At 31.1% G+C, this 16,003-nt stretch overlaps 2 protein-coding genes across 6 annotated transcripts; one reads left to right on the top strand and one right to left on the bottom strand.

Moving 5' to 3' along the window:
• Nucleotides 1-616: 616 nt before the first annotated feature.
• On the top strand, nt 617-3,542 carry LOC145167418 (putative peroxidase 26). The gene is made up of 4 exons (XM_079086622.1): nt 617-901; nt 1,702-1,881; nt 2,287-2,446; nt 2,907-3,542. Exons 1-4 carry the CDS (start codon nt 647-649, stop codon nt 3,326-3,328), a joined length of 1,017 nt encoding a protein of 338 aa, XP_078942748.1. The 5' UTR covers nt 617-646; the 3' UTR covers nt 3,329-3,542.
• A 584-nt stretch (nt 3,543-4,126) lies between these two features.
• On the bottom strand, nt 4,127-14,283 carry LOC145167416 (rab GTPase-activating protein 22-like). 5 transcript variants are annotated; one of them, XM_079086621.1, is made up of 13 exons: nt 14,051-14,283; nt 13,272-13,466; nt 12,007-12,105; nt 11,756-11,859; nt 10,365-10,823; nt 10,123-10,292; nt 9,341-9,463; nt 9,035-9,123; nt 8,116-8,316; nt 7,448-7,858; nt 5,948-6,031; nt 5,394-5,566; nt 4,127-4,378 (listed from the first exon to the last, which is right to left on the bottom strand). In XM_079086621.1, the coding sequence occupies exons 2-12, from the start codon at nt 13,404-13,406 to the stop codon at nt 5,525-5,527; spliced, it is 1,917 nt and encodes a 638-aa protein (XP_078942747.1). In that variant the 5' UTR covers nt 13,407-13,466; nt 14,051-14,283; the 3' UTR covers nt 4,127-4,378; nt 5,394-5,524. The 5 variants fall into 5 exon arrangements, with proteins under 5 accessions (XP_078942747.1, XP_078942744.1, XP_078942743.1 ...); XM_079086618.1 differs by having other exon boundaries at nt 10,123-10,823; nt 14,051-14,172; nt 14,250-14,266; XM_079086617.1 differs by having other exon boundaries at nt 10,123-10,823.
• Nucleotides 14,284-16,003: the final 1,720 nt, after the last annotated feature.

Raw genomic sequence — 16,003 nt, 5'->3', positions numbered from 1 at the left:
AGTTTTATTTTATATTTGGTTTTTGTTTTCGTCATGTCCAGTTTACCTAAAAAATTAAAAAAATTGAATATAGATAAATGAGTCATTTTTGTGATGAAAGTTTGATCCTAACCTTACTCGTTTAAGTTTGTGTCGTGTTGTATTAATTCGTTTAATTAAACAGGTTGAAATTTCTAACCCAACCTCATTTATTGGTGTGTGGGATTCGGGTGGTGGTGTCATATCAAGAACGTCCCTAGTTGAATGTTTAGTTCTTATGTTATTATTTCGGTTTTTATAGCACGCTTTCACTTCCTTTCTAATTTAATTACTGGACTTCAAAAACTTTTACCGAAACCATTTAAACTATGCATTACCATTTACCACTATAAACGTCTTAAGCCCTTCATCATTTTTTTTTGTCATCCACTCGTTTCTTGTTATTTAATCAATCCATTTTTCCATAACCCATACCAAGTCTTTTGAAATACAATATGATAGACTTAAGACATACTTTTTCTAATTTTAAAAAACATGACAGAAGATTAACATATAAATATTAACTATTCCTTAGAAAGTAAGGAGACCAATATATATTATATATACATGGTAGCATGTTTCCAATGAGGCATTCACATCAACCTTTTCAATTGAGCTTAATACAAAGATGAAGAGAGAACGAGGGTTGGTGATTCTTTCCATTCTTGCATTGATTGCATTAGAGATGATGGTTGGCGGCAGTCAGGCGGCAGTAGGGATGCCGCCTGAGTCAGCACCATTAATTCGCCATTTTTATAAAGTACACAATACGTGTGCGAACGTGGAGCCATTTGTTCGACACCAAGTGCAGCTTATATGGGCTAATGATAAGACTGTTGCTCCAAAGCTCATCAAGTTGCTCTATGCTGATTGCATGGTCAATGTACGTTCTCTTAGTCTCTCTCAACACATCATCATCATATTAGTTACTAACCTTGCATTTTTTTGCAATTCAATGCATGAATGTACGTGTATATATATACTTATATATGCATGTATGTCTATTTGTTTGTATGATGTATGTGAATATATGAATTATATGCATGTACGTATATAAAAATACATCCTCATAGATATATGTATGTTCTTGTACATATGCAAGTATATATTTATGTGTTAGGATGTATATTGGGTATGTATGTATGTATGTATGTATGTAGATACATAGATACAAGACCTCTCCAGAAAATACTTGTTGTGTTCCAACTTGAAGTTAGATAGATTGATGGTTTGATAAATTATGAAACAATTTTTTACAACTTTGAGTCTTTGAGATTACGTAAACCATCATCAGCCTTTTAATGATAAAACGACAGATACTTTGCGATTTATTAAATATCAATAAATATTAAAACAACTGAAGAAAACTTGAGAGGCATTGAAGGAGTAGATAACGTTTTTTACGTCACCCGATTGAAGGAGCAAAAGAAGGCTTGTTTTGTGGATGAGTCAACACGCTTTCTCACTTAAAGATACTTTGGGAGTTGAGCACCAATGTCTTTCATTTATCTTGTCATTTTAAAAAAAATTAATAAGTGATTTATCATATTTACCTATCATGTTTGTCTTTGAAAATATTACGATTTAAAAAAAAAAAAAACACACACACACGCACACACACATTAAGTATTTGATTTATAAAAAGTTTGAAATATGAAAAGCTAATTGGAGAAAATATGATAGGGCTGCGATGCATCGATTCTACTAGATGGGGCAAATACAGAGAAAGCATCACCAAAAGCCAGAGGACTAGCAGCATTCGTGCTTATCGATAAAATCAAGCAAGTCTTGGAAGCACGGTGCCCAGGAGCAGTTTCATGTGCTGACATTCTCAATATTGCAGCTAGAGATGCCGTGTATTTGGTAAGTGCTCGTACTAGTAAAACAAATGCATAAATGGAAAAAATAAAATAGCAACACACTTTCATTTATTTATTACATCATTGTGCTTTTAACGTTTTTCTTATTAACACCGGTACTTCAAAAAGTCTATTCAATTGTAGCATTCTACTTTCAGTTTTTCTTTTCTTTTTGGGGCATTATAATATGAAAAACAAATTTAAATTGTGTTGAAATTTATCACAATGCTATAATAAAAGTGCAATGATTTAGCAAGAAAAAATAAAAGTAGGATGCTATAATAAACATATTAATGAAAGTAGGTTGCTATTTCTTGCATTTTCAAGCCGTATGGACATGGCAACTTAAATCCGAAATTAAGTTCATCCCATATGAAAAGTTAACAACTTCTTGATGAATTTAAAACAGTCGGGCGGGCCATCGTATCCGGTTTTCTTGGGAAGAAGGGACGGACTTGAATCGAATGCAGCATGGGTAGACTTCCCCTCGCCTTCCATGTCTTGGGAATCGTCTTTGGCATATTTTGAATCTAAAGGCTTGGATTTGCAAGACATGGTTACTCTCCTAGGTAAGCGTCCATACAAGTATCTTTGTCATTGTACAACATTTCGTTTTGATATACATTAGACTGAGACCGAGACTTAAAAGGTTAAACAAGGTAGGACATGGACTCACCCTCAATCTCTCGTTATCCTAAAAGACGTAAATGCCCTCCCCATCCCCGTCATCGAGAATAGCCCTAGAAAGCTTGTCGGGTCTGCTGTGTTTGTTACACATATTAAGACTAGACAAGACTTGACATGCTTTCTATGTATATTTTCGATGGTGAGAAATGAGGAGGGCATTTACGTCTTTTACAAAAACGGGAGATCGAGAGCTAGTCCATTTCCCACCTTTTTGAGTATGAATAAAAATTGCAATTTTTGTCCTATTGACATCGGCCTCGGTCTAAATAGTCTAAATTCCATACACACCAAACACAGTACAACTTGTTCTGTTCTTATGTGTTTTTTCTTTTGTACTTTCAGGAGCACATATGATGGGCCGAGTTAGATGCAGTAACATCCTCGACCGTCTCTACAATTTCAACAACACCGGGAAACCCGACCCAAGTATGGAACCATCTACACTAACTTACTTGCGGGCCGAATGCCCTCAGAAAGTAAGACTCGGTCAACCCAACCCGCTCATAAACTTAAACCCAAGTAACCCGACTCACAGTTTCACCAACTCCTACTACTCTCGAGTGTTGGAAAATAAATCAGTTCTAGGAGTTGACCAACAGCTAATCTATGGTGAAGATACACATGACCTATCCGATGAATATGCTGCAGGGCTCCAAGATTTCAAGCTTGGGTTCGCCTTTTCCATGAGCCGGATGGGTGGGCTTAAGGTTCTTACAGGAACCGAGGGTCAGATTCGACTCAATTGTAGAATGCTCAACAAATAGATTGATATAGTTATCTTATTTATAAGCCAATGTTGTCATTTTATTATTAATAAAGATACTAAATGTAAGATCAGCAAGGTACTTTCATTTGTTTGTGTATTGTAGCATTGGTCTCAGTTTTTGGCTAAAACTGAAACCGAACCAAAACATTGGTTTTTGACTTTGAAGAAACCGATTATCTTCGGTCTTTTCGGGTTTTCCCCGGTTTTTTATATTTTTTTTGTGTTCATTCTGTAACCTTGCTGATAAAATAAAAATAAAAAAAAGGTAATTTACAAAAAAAAAAAAAAGATACAAGACGATGTAAATGCAAATTCATTATTTTATATTTAAATAGAAACCGTAAACGCATGTCATTGTTTTAATACATAAAATGCTTAATAAGATAAACTTATACACAAAACGACGTCGTTTTCGGGTTTTCAGGTTCGATTTGGTTTTTATATAAAAGAAAACCAAATTGACACTAAAAATTCAGTTTTCTGAACAGCAAAAGACCAGACCTGGGTGTTCAAAATGATTTGATTTTTTTATTCAATAATGTTTTTTGCACACCCATATCTATCATGACATTATACTTTTAAATATTTTCTTATTAACGCATTGTAATTTTAAAACTCTACTAGCTATTATAACAATGTAGTTTCTACCTTTTTTCTTAGAACATCATACTTTGTAAAATCTTACCCAATATAGCAATGAAAATTGCTTTGTATTTGAACAACATTGCTATAATTGGGTATATTTTTCAAAGTACAACACTATAATAGAAAGAAATGAAAGCAGGATGCTGTAATATACAGAAAAAAGAATAAAAAATCTATTCCTCTTGAAAAGCAAGAATTGCAACGAGCTCTTTGATTCTAAGTTTACATGTTGTATGGAAGCTAAACGTGAAACCTTCTATAATCGCCTCAAAATATTTAAAAAAAAAAAATAGATGTGTAAACACAATACACAAATAAAGAGATTGTGTTCTTCTGACCTTGCAAGATGTACCCATGAACAGCCTCTTCCTATGACAATCATTTAGGGCTCCAATTCATAATCCTGAAAACCAAACAAAACAGTATAAAAGATGTTTCAGAAAATGAAAATACTCCTTTGCAACCAAAGACTGGAATGCCATGGAATTGAATTCTGATTCCGGCCAAATCTCATGGAATCACGTGAACAAACATCCACTAAAATGAAATCATTTGTGAAGTTTATTTAGCAAGTCCAGAGAGGGGTATTTTAGATTTATTTCTACATAAATGTTAATATAGTTGGTTAACTTCACAAGTGTAGGAAGTTGGAGGGGCAACTCCTTTCTACATAAATGTAATCAGGAAGGGAATGGAATGGTTCATTCCATTGGAATGGAAAAAAGTTGTTTTGTTTGTCCAATGGAATGGAACGGACCACTCTTCAAGGAATGCGATTCCATCCAATTTATTAACTTTCCTTCAAGGAATGCGATTCCATCCAATTTATATGTCAATTTTTTTATATAAATAAAATTTCATTAATTAGAATTAAGTAATATACGGAATAGAGTTAAAACTAAACCTTCTATTACATAAGTTTATATAAAAACTCATTTTATTCCAAAAACCAATAAAACATGATCAAAGAATGTAATGACTCATTCTCTTACGTTGCTTATTCCATTACCTGCCCGTTCCATTCCATCCAATCGAACAAACTTTTGCAACACAACCCTATTTATGTAATTTTTAATAACACAGATCTTTGTAAATTTTTTCCCTAATTTAATAAAGTTACAATTTCATTTTATAAAAATAGCCAGAAAATATAACTTTTCTTATAATCTTATTTGGGAGTTAATGAGCTTTTATCATGTTTAATATTTTATTTTTGTAAATAAAAAATTTAATAACTATAATTAAATTGTATATATATATATATATATATATATATATATATATATATTAATGTTAGAACTTAGAAGTATACAATAATGTATTTACATATAATATATAAAAAATTCATTCCACCCCTACATACCAACAAAACATGATCATGGAATGTAATGGCTCATGCATAACAAAACAAAAAGTACCTTTACTAAAAATCGAGCGATTTTTGAACATACTTGATGAATGTTGAAATGGCATAAGCACATTGCTATGAACTCTTCCAATATAAAACAAAAAGGTAAAATCTTTGATCACAAATCTGAAGCATCACAAACTAGTCATCATAGGTAGCAGCTGGGCTTCTATTCTTGATTAGCTGGATTACATGAAAAAATAGTGTCAGAAAGACGAATATCTCTACTTTTATTATATATATATATATATATATATATATATATATATATATATATATATATTAGAAATTTAATAATTTACAAGTTATAAACACTATTTATAAAGTACAACTAAAAGATGGATAAAATGCAAAAGTACATTATTACTTTACGAACATCAGAAATTACAAAAAACAAAAGAAATTCACCCATTATACTTTACTTGACATAAAAAAGTAAAAGCTTTCAAACTAAATGATAATTAATGAGTTTAACAAAAAAGGTACGAAAAATCTAACATGATAAGAAGTGCAAAGTGAATTAGAAAGAAAAAAAAAAGATGAATATAATTTAAATGTTTAAACCTTGTAGAAGTATTTCTTTCGGAGTTTAATGGCTGTACGTATGCATCTCTTAACCCTAATCTTCAGCATATTGTCATTGAATATCTGCATCATAAGTAGCAATCAAAATTACATAAGGGACACATATCATGTGTAAATAGTAAATACATAAACAATAGGGTTACATGTAATAAATAGTAACAAAATTCTACTGATATGTCTATTATAGCATCATACTCTCATTACTTCCTATTACATCATTGTACTTTAAAAGATCTAACAAATTATAGCAATGTCATCAAAATACAAAGCAATTTGCGCAATGTTCACTGATATAATTCGGTAGATCTTACAAAGCATAATGCCATAATAAGGAAAAAAAATGTAAGTGCAATGCTATAATCCGGTAGATTTTTCAATAAACAGTGCCTTAATAGAAAAATTAAAGTACAATGTTGTAATAGAAAGAAAAAAAGTGTAAAATATTATAATAAACAAACTAAAGGCTTAAATGCAAGAATAGCAACGTATTTTTATCAATTATAGCATCCTACTTTCATTTTTTCCTATTACAGCCTTGTGCTTTGAAAAAACTACCCAATTATAGAAACATCAACCAAATACAAAACAATTTTCTCTAATGTCTTAGTAAGGAAAAAATATTGAAAGTCAAGAGCAATAATTGGGTACTATTTTATTAAATATGCTGCCTCTAGTAAGTAAATAAAAATCAAATTACAACGTTGTAATGGAAAGAAATAAGAGTTTAATGCTATATTACACAAACTAAAGGGTTAAATGCAAGAAATAGCAACGTACTTCTATTATTATGTTTTTTATAACACCCTACTTTCGATTCCTCTTAGTACAACATTGTATGTTGAAAAATGTACCCAATTATAGCAATGCCATTCAGATAAAAAACAATTTTCACTGTTATAACTGTAGAATTTTTAAAATATAGAGTAAATTACACAAATGGTCCCTATGGTTTGGGGTAATTTGTGCGCTCGGTCCCTAACTTGTTTTTTTAACTCGGAAGTTTGTTTTTGTTACGCGCTTAGTCCCTGTCTTACCTAAAAAGACTATTATTTAAATAGGGAAAAATGGTGGGGTAGGTAAGGTAAGGTAGGGTTGGGGGTGTGTTTATTTAAATAAATTAAAAAATCAAGGGCAAAATAGTCTTTTAGGTAAGACAGGGACCAAGCGCGTAACAAAAACAAACTTCCGAGTTAAAAAAATAAGTTAGGGACCAAACGCGCAAATTACCCTAAACCATAGGGACCATTCGTGTAATTTACTCTAAAATATAATGAGTAAGAAAAAAAAATGAAAATCTAATGCTAAAATTGGGTAAATTTTTCAAAATGCAATGCCTGATAAGAAATTTTTTTTTTTTTTAAAGCACAATGCAGTAATAGAAAGACATAATGAGTAGGATGCTATAAAAAGCACAAATAAACGAAAGTAAATTGCTATTTCTTGCGTTTAGTGTAAAATATAAATTTATAATCCACCTGCCTTTATCAAATCATCAATCGAACGTGTTTCTCTCATGATTTTATGGCGATTGAGAATAAGAATTGCAGCTACACAGAAAATGGGCAATTCATCATCGCCATTCCTTGTTGATGATATTATCGTGCATATTTGAAAACGATCATTTTTTGACCACAAGCTTTTTGTCAATCCACAAAAGGGATGATTTAAAGTGGATTTTATTCCATTATTTTCGGAGTTTGAGCGCTCTAAATTCCCACATTTTGATTCTGATCCACCATTTTTTGATCCACTGTTTTCATTCTCAATAATTTCCTCTTGTGTGGCTGTGGCTGTAGTTGATTCCTTTGGGATTTGTAGGACTAGAAGTTCAGGACAACTGTTCTCCAGATTGAAAGCCAAGGATTCATCAAAATCAGCAGCCCACATCATCTGGTGACAACAAAAGGGCAATTTAGTAATTTTCAAATTAGAAATTAAGATGATCATTTTCATTTAGGAGCTGTTTCTTTTCCCATTACGTCCTGTATGTTAAAAAAAAGTTGAAAATACAATGCTATTTCTTAGTTGCTGCTAATGCAAAGGTAATTATTACATGTAGGATGTGTTATTAATATTATATTATACATACCAATTTAATTAATTAATATCCTAGCTAGACAAATTAAGCAAGACGAATGAATACATACCTCCCACATGCAAAGTGCCTCACTGAAAGATAACTCACGTCGGAAAAGTACTAGAAGCATCCGGAAGGCAAAATGGAGGCTTTCAGCTCCTATTTGTGAAAGGTGAGTGAACATTTCCCTGTCTACATGTTCTAAAATATGTGAAAGTGCCTCCAATTGTTTCATGACACCTGTCGTTCCTTCCATCTGAAAATTTTCACGCTGGACACAAGGAAGGAAAACAAAGTTATAATTACAGGATTAGCAAATACGATGTATAATTAAAGGATTAAACGCAAGAAATAGCAACGTACTTCTACTTCCATTGATTTGTTAGTTTCTTCATATTACAACATTGTACTTTGCAAAATCTACCCAATTATAACTGGGTAGATTTGTCAAATTACAATGTCCTAATAAGGAAAAAATGATAGTAGAATGCTATAACAAGGTAAAATTTTCAGAGTACCCGTTTATAAGAAAAAATTAAAAGTATAACAATGTATAGTTTTGGGATGTTTTTCCAACTTAATAACCATTTTGACATGATATAAGAAGTCAAAGTGTGTTATAAATTAATGGTCAAAACTGATATGACAGGTCAAAATGGTTAATTTGGAAAAATGTTTGAAACTTTAATGATTTGAAAAATTGTGATTTTCCCTTAAAATTATGTGGATTTGTGAAAGTTTAATGTCCTAATACAAAAAGGAAATGAAAGTACAATGTTATAATTAGGTAGATATTTCAAAGCAACCACACATATGAAAAGAGTTAAAGTATAATTTTGTAATATGAAGAAATGGAGAAGTAAGATGCTATTATAAACAAATAAATGGAAATACATCATCACTATTTCATGCATTTAGCCCATAAATAATATATATATATATATATATATATATATATATATATATATATATGTCAAGTTTAGAAGTACCATTCTTCTTAAAAGCATCTCGAAGCACCAAAAAGCATCAGCATTATCCTCAAAGAGCACAATAAAAGGCGATAACAAATCACTCATACCTGCAATCAGAGTTGCATTCACTTCATAATTTGGATTATACCTTGCATCCAACTTTCATTTCTTTCTATTAGAGCATTGTAAGAGGAAGAAATGAAAGTGGGATGCTATACATCTATATATAGGATCAATGAAAGTAAATTGTTATTTCTTGCATTTAACTCAAAAAAATAATAACAATAAAATAAAATAAGATTATGAGAGGCAAAAAAGCACAACCTTGACAATATCCTGTTGCAGGATCAACCCAGGCATAAACAGCAAGAATATCTGACATACGTGCTAAATTTTTTGTATCTTCATAAAATTCCAGATGACAATCTGTTCTCACAACATCAACAACTGCAAAAAGGCACAAACAGAAACAATAACTACCTTCTACAATAAATAAATAAAAACATAACAAAATCAAGGTAAGGAATATATTCATCAACTTTTCCACACTTATTAATAACATAGTCAAAGGGTATATCTCCAATTGTCCACCATAACAAAAACCTGTCCACAATTTATTCATGGGTCCCACTGATTTTAATTTATATATACTTATTTTTGTTATATAAATCAATAATAATATTTAATTTTTAATTATTTGCTACAACAAAGGAAATAAAGATAAAACCAACTAGAAAAATATTATAATAATAATTATTATTTATAAACTCATATATTTTTTAACTATTGAAAATTTTCTAATTTTCTAATTTATAGTATTTCTTAATGTCACCATGATTCTAACTTTCTATTATTTACATTTATACAAAATTAAAAAGCACGTTTTATAAGGTTAGACCTTTATGCATATATTTTACATTAATTAAAGAAAAAAAAAACAATTTTTACTTCCCAGTTAATAGATTAAAAAGAATAAAAGACAATAAACAATGAAAAAGCTCCTAAGTTTGAGCTTGTATATAGCACTACCATTGACCAATTGTAGTTGACTATTTGACTAACATTGACTATTACTCGATTATCATATACTATAAACAAAAACTTACCAATTTGATGTAGAGTCCAAAGCCACTCAGACACTCTATCTTGACTCCTTGTTCTTCCATGTGATGCCACTGTGTTTTTCAAAACCCTAATTTCAGACACATCCGTCTTTCTTTCTTCCATTTCATATTCCACATTGCCAGATCTTGATTCAGACCCCGTGACTTCAATTCTGGATTTGTTACTACATTTAGAATTCTCTTCCATTACTAAATCTACATTGTTATTAATTTGAAAATCATACACATGATCATCATCATCATCATCATCATCATCACCATCATCATCTTCTTCAAATCTTAGCTTACGCCTTGTGGAAACTCTTTCATCGTTTGACTTTGACTTAACTTCATTCTTATTATCTACTACTACATCGCTTTTTTCAAATAAATTTGTTACAGGTAAAGGGGGGAAATCGTAATAATTTGAAGTTCTGTATTGTGATTCATCATCCCCTTCACTTCTATTATATGGAGTAGTAGAAGTTTCTACACAAATATCAGAGCAATTGCAGGAAGATTCTAGTAGATTAGAATCAATGGTGGAAGATTGTTCTTGTTTTACTTCAGATTTTCGTCTTTCATCATCTTCTGTTTTTGTTCTCATGTCCATGACTTTTGTCCCCACAACATAGGCTAGGGAACCTGTGCCTATACTGGAATGCATTAACTGGCATTGATTAATGAGGTCTTTATAGCGTTCCCTGCATCCAAAGTTTTTATAAAAAAGTGTTACTAAATCATATATTGGTATATATAAAAAGATAAGTCCATAAAAAGAAAGGGGTAATGCAAGAAATAGAATTATACTTTCATTTATTTGTGTGTTAACTATTAAGGCATTGTAGTTTGGAAAATATATCCAACCATAGCTGTGAAAATTGCTTTGTTTTTAATTGACATTATATCTTTCAAAGCAAAACACTGTAATATCATAAAAAGACCTTATATATTGTGGTTTTCTTTTTCGTAAAAAAATGCCTTTTGAATTTTTTTCATTTTTCCGAAAAAACCCTCAACTTTTTGTTTGTTTTACGAAAAAACCCTCACATTTGACAAGTTTTTTCAGAAAAGAAAAAACTACTAAAAGGGCCAAATAAAAAAAATGGAAAAACGCAAGGTTTTTTTCAGGGAAAAAAAATAAAGTTTAGGTTTAATCTGGAAGAAACACAATATATAAGGTCTTTTATGATATTAACTCTAATAATTAATTAAAGAATCCATGAAGGTATGTTGCTAGTTCTTGCAATTAACACCATATATCATTTTTTGGTTAAATAGGATCAGCAGTTGATAATAAGGATAAGTTTTATGTGGGAAAATAATTAGTTAAGAATATTTTGGTTGGTATTAGAATAACTATCAGCTGTAAATAAATTTATTTATATATTAAAGTAATTCATTTTTCTTTATCTCTCCTGGTGTTACATATTCCTGATCATAGTAATATCTAGAGTGATTTAGAAACTAAGTATCCAAAATTAGGTCAATGCATGCAACATGATATGTGTCACAAAAGGCATTCAAATCTGGTAATTTGTGTCGAAGAATTTATATAATAAAAGAACGAATAAAATAAACAGTAAAATAAGTAGTTAAAATAGAATACGCAAACAAAATAGTACAGAGAACAGACCTCCTTGCAGCCCTTAGCCTTCTTCTGTAATCTGCTGTACTGCTCAAAGAATAACAGCCTAGAAGAAATTCCCACACTTCAGGTCTTATTGACGGATCTACCCCCTAAACACAAATTAAAAACATCAGGGAAGTTCTATTCTATGCCTAAAAAACTGGAAAATAGAATATTGTGTACTTATGGTAATGATTATCCCACATAACAGAGCTAAAAGGTAAAAAAAGAAAGATGAAGAAAAAGTAAAAGCTTACCCCCAAAATAATCAATTTCAGTGCTTTCTGAAAACCAAAAACCTTTCCATCACTATCAAATGTTGTTTGCCACTTCTCTGGTTTAAGCATTTTGTTTATCTGCATAATTTACACAAGGAGTCATTAATGGCAATACAACTTCAACAATTAAAAATATATATATCATATTTGATTAATGTTGAATGTTAATTCCTAACTTACATAAAAAATGTAGCACTAGCACATGCTGCTTTTGTTTCTTTCTATTATATTTACAGCATTGTACTTTCAACTTTTTATTCTTATTAACGCATTCTACTTTGGAAAAACTACCCAATTATTGTATTTTACTTCCATCTTTTTTTCTTATGAGACCAATATACTTTAAAAATCTACCTAATAATAGAAATGAGATTGCTTTGTATTTTGATGCCATTGTTATAATTGGTAGATTTTTCAAAGTAAAATGTTGTAATAAGAAGAAATGTTAGTTGGGTGTTAGAATCAACAAATTAATGAAAGGAAATTGTCATTTCTTGCATTTAACCCTACAAAAATGCCTTACATATTATTTTCTACTAAATTTTATCATTCTGTCATGGAAAAAACATTAAACATGTGAAAGAAAATATGATACTTCCCACCAAAAGCCTCCCCTCTCTAAATTTGCTATAAATGGCCTTAAATGATTCCTTATAGAAACCCAAATTCAACCAACAGCTTAGATCAGCTGGATACATTTTTTATACCTTGTTCATACATGGATTCTGTAGAAGGACTAAATGCAGGAAATAGCAATGTACTTTCATTTGTTTGTTTATTATACTATCATCCTTTGAAAAACTTACCTAATTATAGCTACTTTCACTGCTATAATTATGTAGATTTCTCAACTACAATGTTCCAATAAGAAAAGACTGAAAGTACAATGCCATAATTGCCTAACTGGGTTAATGTTTCAATGTAGAATGCTTTAATAAGAAAAAACTGTAAGCACAATGTTCAATGTTGTAATAAAAACAAATAGAACTACGATCCTATAATAAACAAATAAATGGAACTACATTGCTACTTCTTGCATTTAGCCCCTTACAAAAAGCCACTTTTCATTTACTACAACCATTAGATAAGCACAATTCACATATTAAACTGAAACAATGTAACAAAACCACATAGGCCTTCCTTTTGTTAAACCCTGCATCCTTGTTTAAAGTTCAATTATCATGAAAGAAGCATTGAAAATTTCAAGAAGAAAACAGTTAGAAGAGGGCTTTTCAGAGTCTTACAGTAACAACAACCTTTATTGGTGACTGATGAAGACAAGGCTCCCCAATATGTTGAACAATAGAACCAACTCTTTGTAAATTCACTGTACCACTCTTTCCACAAATCCATTGCTTGTGATCTCCGTCAAAAGACATCTCCTAATTGTTCTCAATGTTTACTACTTCTCTTCAATGTCTAGCAATCAAATCGAAGTCCTATAGCATGCCAATTTGCATAAAAACACCAAATCAGCAACCCACAAAACAATTAACAAATCAGATTCAATCAGAAAAAAGCATGCACCATGACTATGAAATGAAGTTACTGTGCTAACAAAAGGCCGACATTAGTGGCCTAACTCGTAAGAAACCAAGAGTTTCTGATGAATCAGAAGAAGAAATGTTCTGGATGATCAAAAACTACCTCTAATTTTGAATACGATCAAATAAATTTGCAACCGAATCATGAATTTCAGTTAAACAAGTTCGACCTCATTTCTACTTTACTTTAACCTGCCCTCGCGAATAGGGGAGAAACAAAAGGAAAACAAAAAAAAAACGTTCGACACAAAGATTTGCTCGCTTTGTATTTCAATTGGACGCTTGTTTTGGGGAAAACCACCTTTGCTGAGCGTACTCGAATTGAGGAATAGATGGTATCCGGTTTTAACGACAGATCGTGAAACCCTAAATCCAGTGAAAAAGACGAACTAATTGGCATGTAAGTACAATGGTAGATGATCATCGATAGCAAAATTGCTTGAAGTTAAATTCGATCGAATAATACGATGCAGTTGTACCTGAACATAAACGCCTATAACTATGGCAAAGGTATTGAAATATCCCTCAACTTCAAGATCAGAGATCGGTCTACCAGCTTCGTCTCCATCAACACAACAGAGACCGTTTCTTTAGTTTCCGCCTGAATTTTGTTTTTCCCTTTTGATTTTTATTAAAAAAATGGGCTGAGATAAAACTTGTTTGAAACGAGTTGCTCACCTTAGAGTTGATTTGCACTTGGGAAAATGGGTGTGAATACAAGTGTTTTGATGGTCAAAATTGTTTGGATATCTATAGAATTATGTACTCATTTCCTTTGAAATTTGGCTATCAAAAATTATTCATTGGGATAACCATAAACGCATTCAGACCATGTTTGGCAAAGCTTAAAAAATGAATTTTTGACTTATTACCGGTTTGATACCGGAATAAGTTAAAAAAAGTGTTTGGGTAAAAAACAACGTATAGCTGTTGGTAACCTCTAATAAGTCAAAAAGTGATAAGTAAGATACTATTAATTATTAAAAACTCTTTATTTCACCAAATAAGTTATAAGTCAAAAAGTCATAAGTCATTTTAATTATTAAAAACTCTTTATTTCACCAAATAAGTTATAAATCAAAAAGTCATAAGTTATCTTAAATAAGTTTTGCCAAACACCTTCTTAAAGTCCAGTCCTAAACACAAGAATAATAAGAAATGTATCATGTTCGTATTGGGGTTGTGCAACATCTTACTAGTTCCAAAAGGTGGTGTTTTATGAGTATTTGTTTATATGTATATTACCTAAATTTTGGATAAAGATAACATAAAATAAATCCATGAAAGCATCCACTAAACATTTATATTAATATGTATGTATCCTTCGTTCAACAAATAAAATCATGAAAATATCCATACTCATCATGGCAATTACCCAACACATCAAGATGGTCCAAGAAGTGTATAAGCACCAGCTAACTCTTACACTAAAACTCCTTCATGATGTTTAAAGAAATAACAAACCAAAATGAATATCCAAATAGTGATCGGTCGAGTCGTGTATCATCCATCATCTAAAGCTAAGAATACCCACACAACATACTCAAGTGGAGACAAATCTAAATAATGGTAGCAAAACCAATAATGGTCGCTTCAAATCTAAGTGTATAATTTAACAACGACTATAGCTCATGCATGCCAAACAAACAATCCAAACAATTTTATATAAATTTAGAAGGAAACATCAACATGAACAATTATCTTATACACCCCAACTGAATTTAAAAGTCTCTAACCGGTACATACACACCTAAATAGACTAGAAAGGTGAATAAACAATCATTGTTTCAACAAACGAAACTGAAATGGTGAAAAATATCAAGTATCCAAACCTCAATCAACTTCTCTAAATAAATCAATAATGAGATCATGGGATCTCCATGCAATTCCAGAGAAGAAAACCTCAAACAAACAAAATGTTCCTCCTAGATAACCACATAGACTTATAGATAACATGTCAATCCAACTTGTCTATGTCAAGTACGACAAGCAAAAACCTGACACCAAATATGCGGAAAATCTAAAATCATATATAGTTGTTGAACATGAATTGATCTCATACAAAAGGTTAATCAAGAGTGGCATGATGATGTAGGGGTTTATGCTAAAAGATAGGGTATGTTGGATCAGTTATGTGTTATTGGATTTGTTAAGAAAAAAATCGACTTTTATTTTGTTTGGTGCCTTCACTCGTAGCTAATGTGTAATATGTTATTAAGTTTTTGATATTTTATAGTGTTTTGTTGTGATCTATTATGTGTTCTTAAGCTTCGGTGTGTCTATGTGTACGTTTCTTTTAGTTGTGGGTATCAATAAAAATTTGATGTGTGTATATGTGTGTTTGAGTGACAAAAACAGAAGACGATGGTGGGGGAAAGGAATTAAACCCTAATTTTTGAACAAACACATGGACCAAATTTGTAGTTTTCTCA

This window comes from Lactuca virosa, chromosome 3 (genome assembly GCF_052849685.1).
Source record: "Lactuca virosa cultivar CGN04683 chromosome 3, Lactuca_virosa_CGN04683_v6, whole genome shotgun sequence".
NCBI classification, from domain to species: domain Eukaryota; kingdom Viridiplantae; phylum Streptophyta; class Magnoliopsida; order Asterales; family Asteraceae; genus Lactuca; species Lactuca virosa.
This window is presented reverse-complemented; position numbering and strand designations above follow the sequence as displayed.

Bases quoted from the DNA above. Each gene is read 5' to 3' on its own strand.
- LOC145167416 (XM_079086617.1), bottom strand. From the start codon at position 13,406: ATGTCTTTTGACGGAGATCACAAGCAATGGATTTGTGGAAAGAGTGGT. The intron at 9,124-9,340 runs GTTGTGCTTTTT...CTCTGATTGCAG, and splicing joins TGCAACAGGATATTGTCAAG to GTATGAGTGATTTGTTATCG. The intron at 5,567-5,947 runs GTTTAAACATTT...CATGTAATCCAG, and splicing joins GAAAGAAATACTTCTACAAG to CTAATCAAGAATAGAAGCCC.
- LOC145167418 (XM_079086622.1), top strand. From the start codon at position 647: ATGAAGAGAGAACGAGGGTTGGTGATTCTTTCCATTCTTGCATTGATT. The intron at 1,882-2,286 runs GTAAGTGCTCGT...AATTTAAAACAG, and splicing joins CTAGAGATGCCGTGTATTTG to TCGGGCGGGCCATCGTATCC. The intron at 2,447-2,906 runs GTAAGCGTCCAT...TTGTACTTTCAG, and splicing joins AGACATGGTTACTCTCCTAG to GAGCACATATGATGGGCCGA.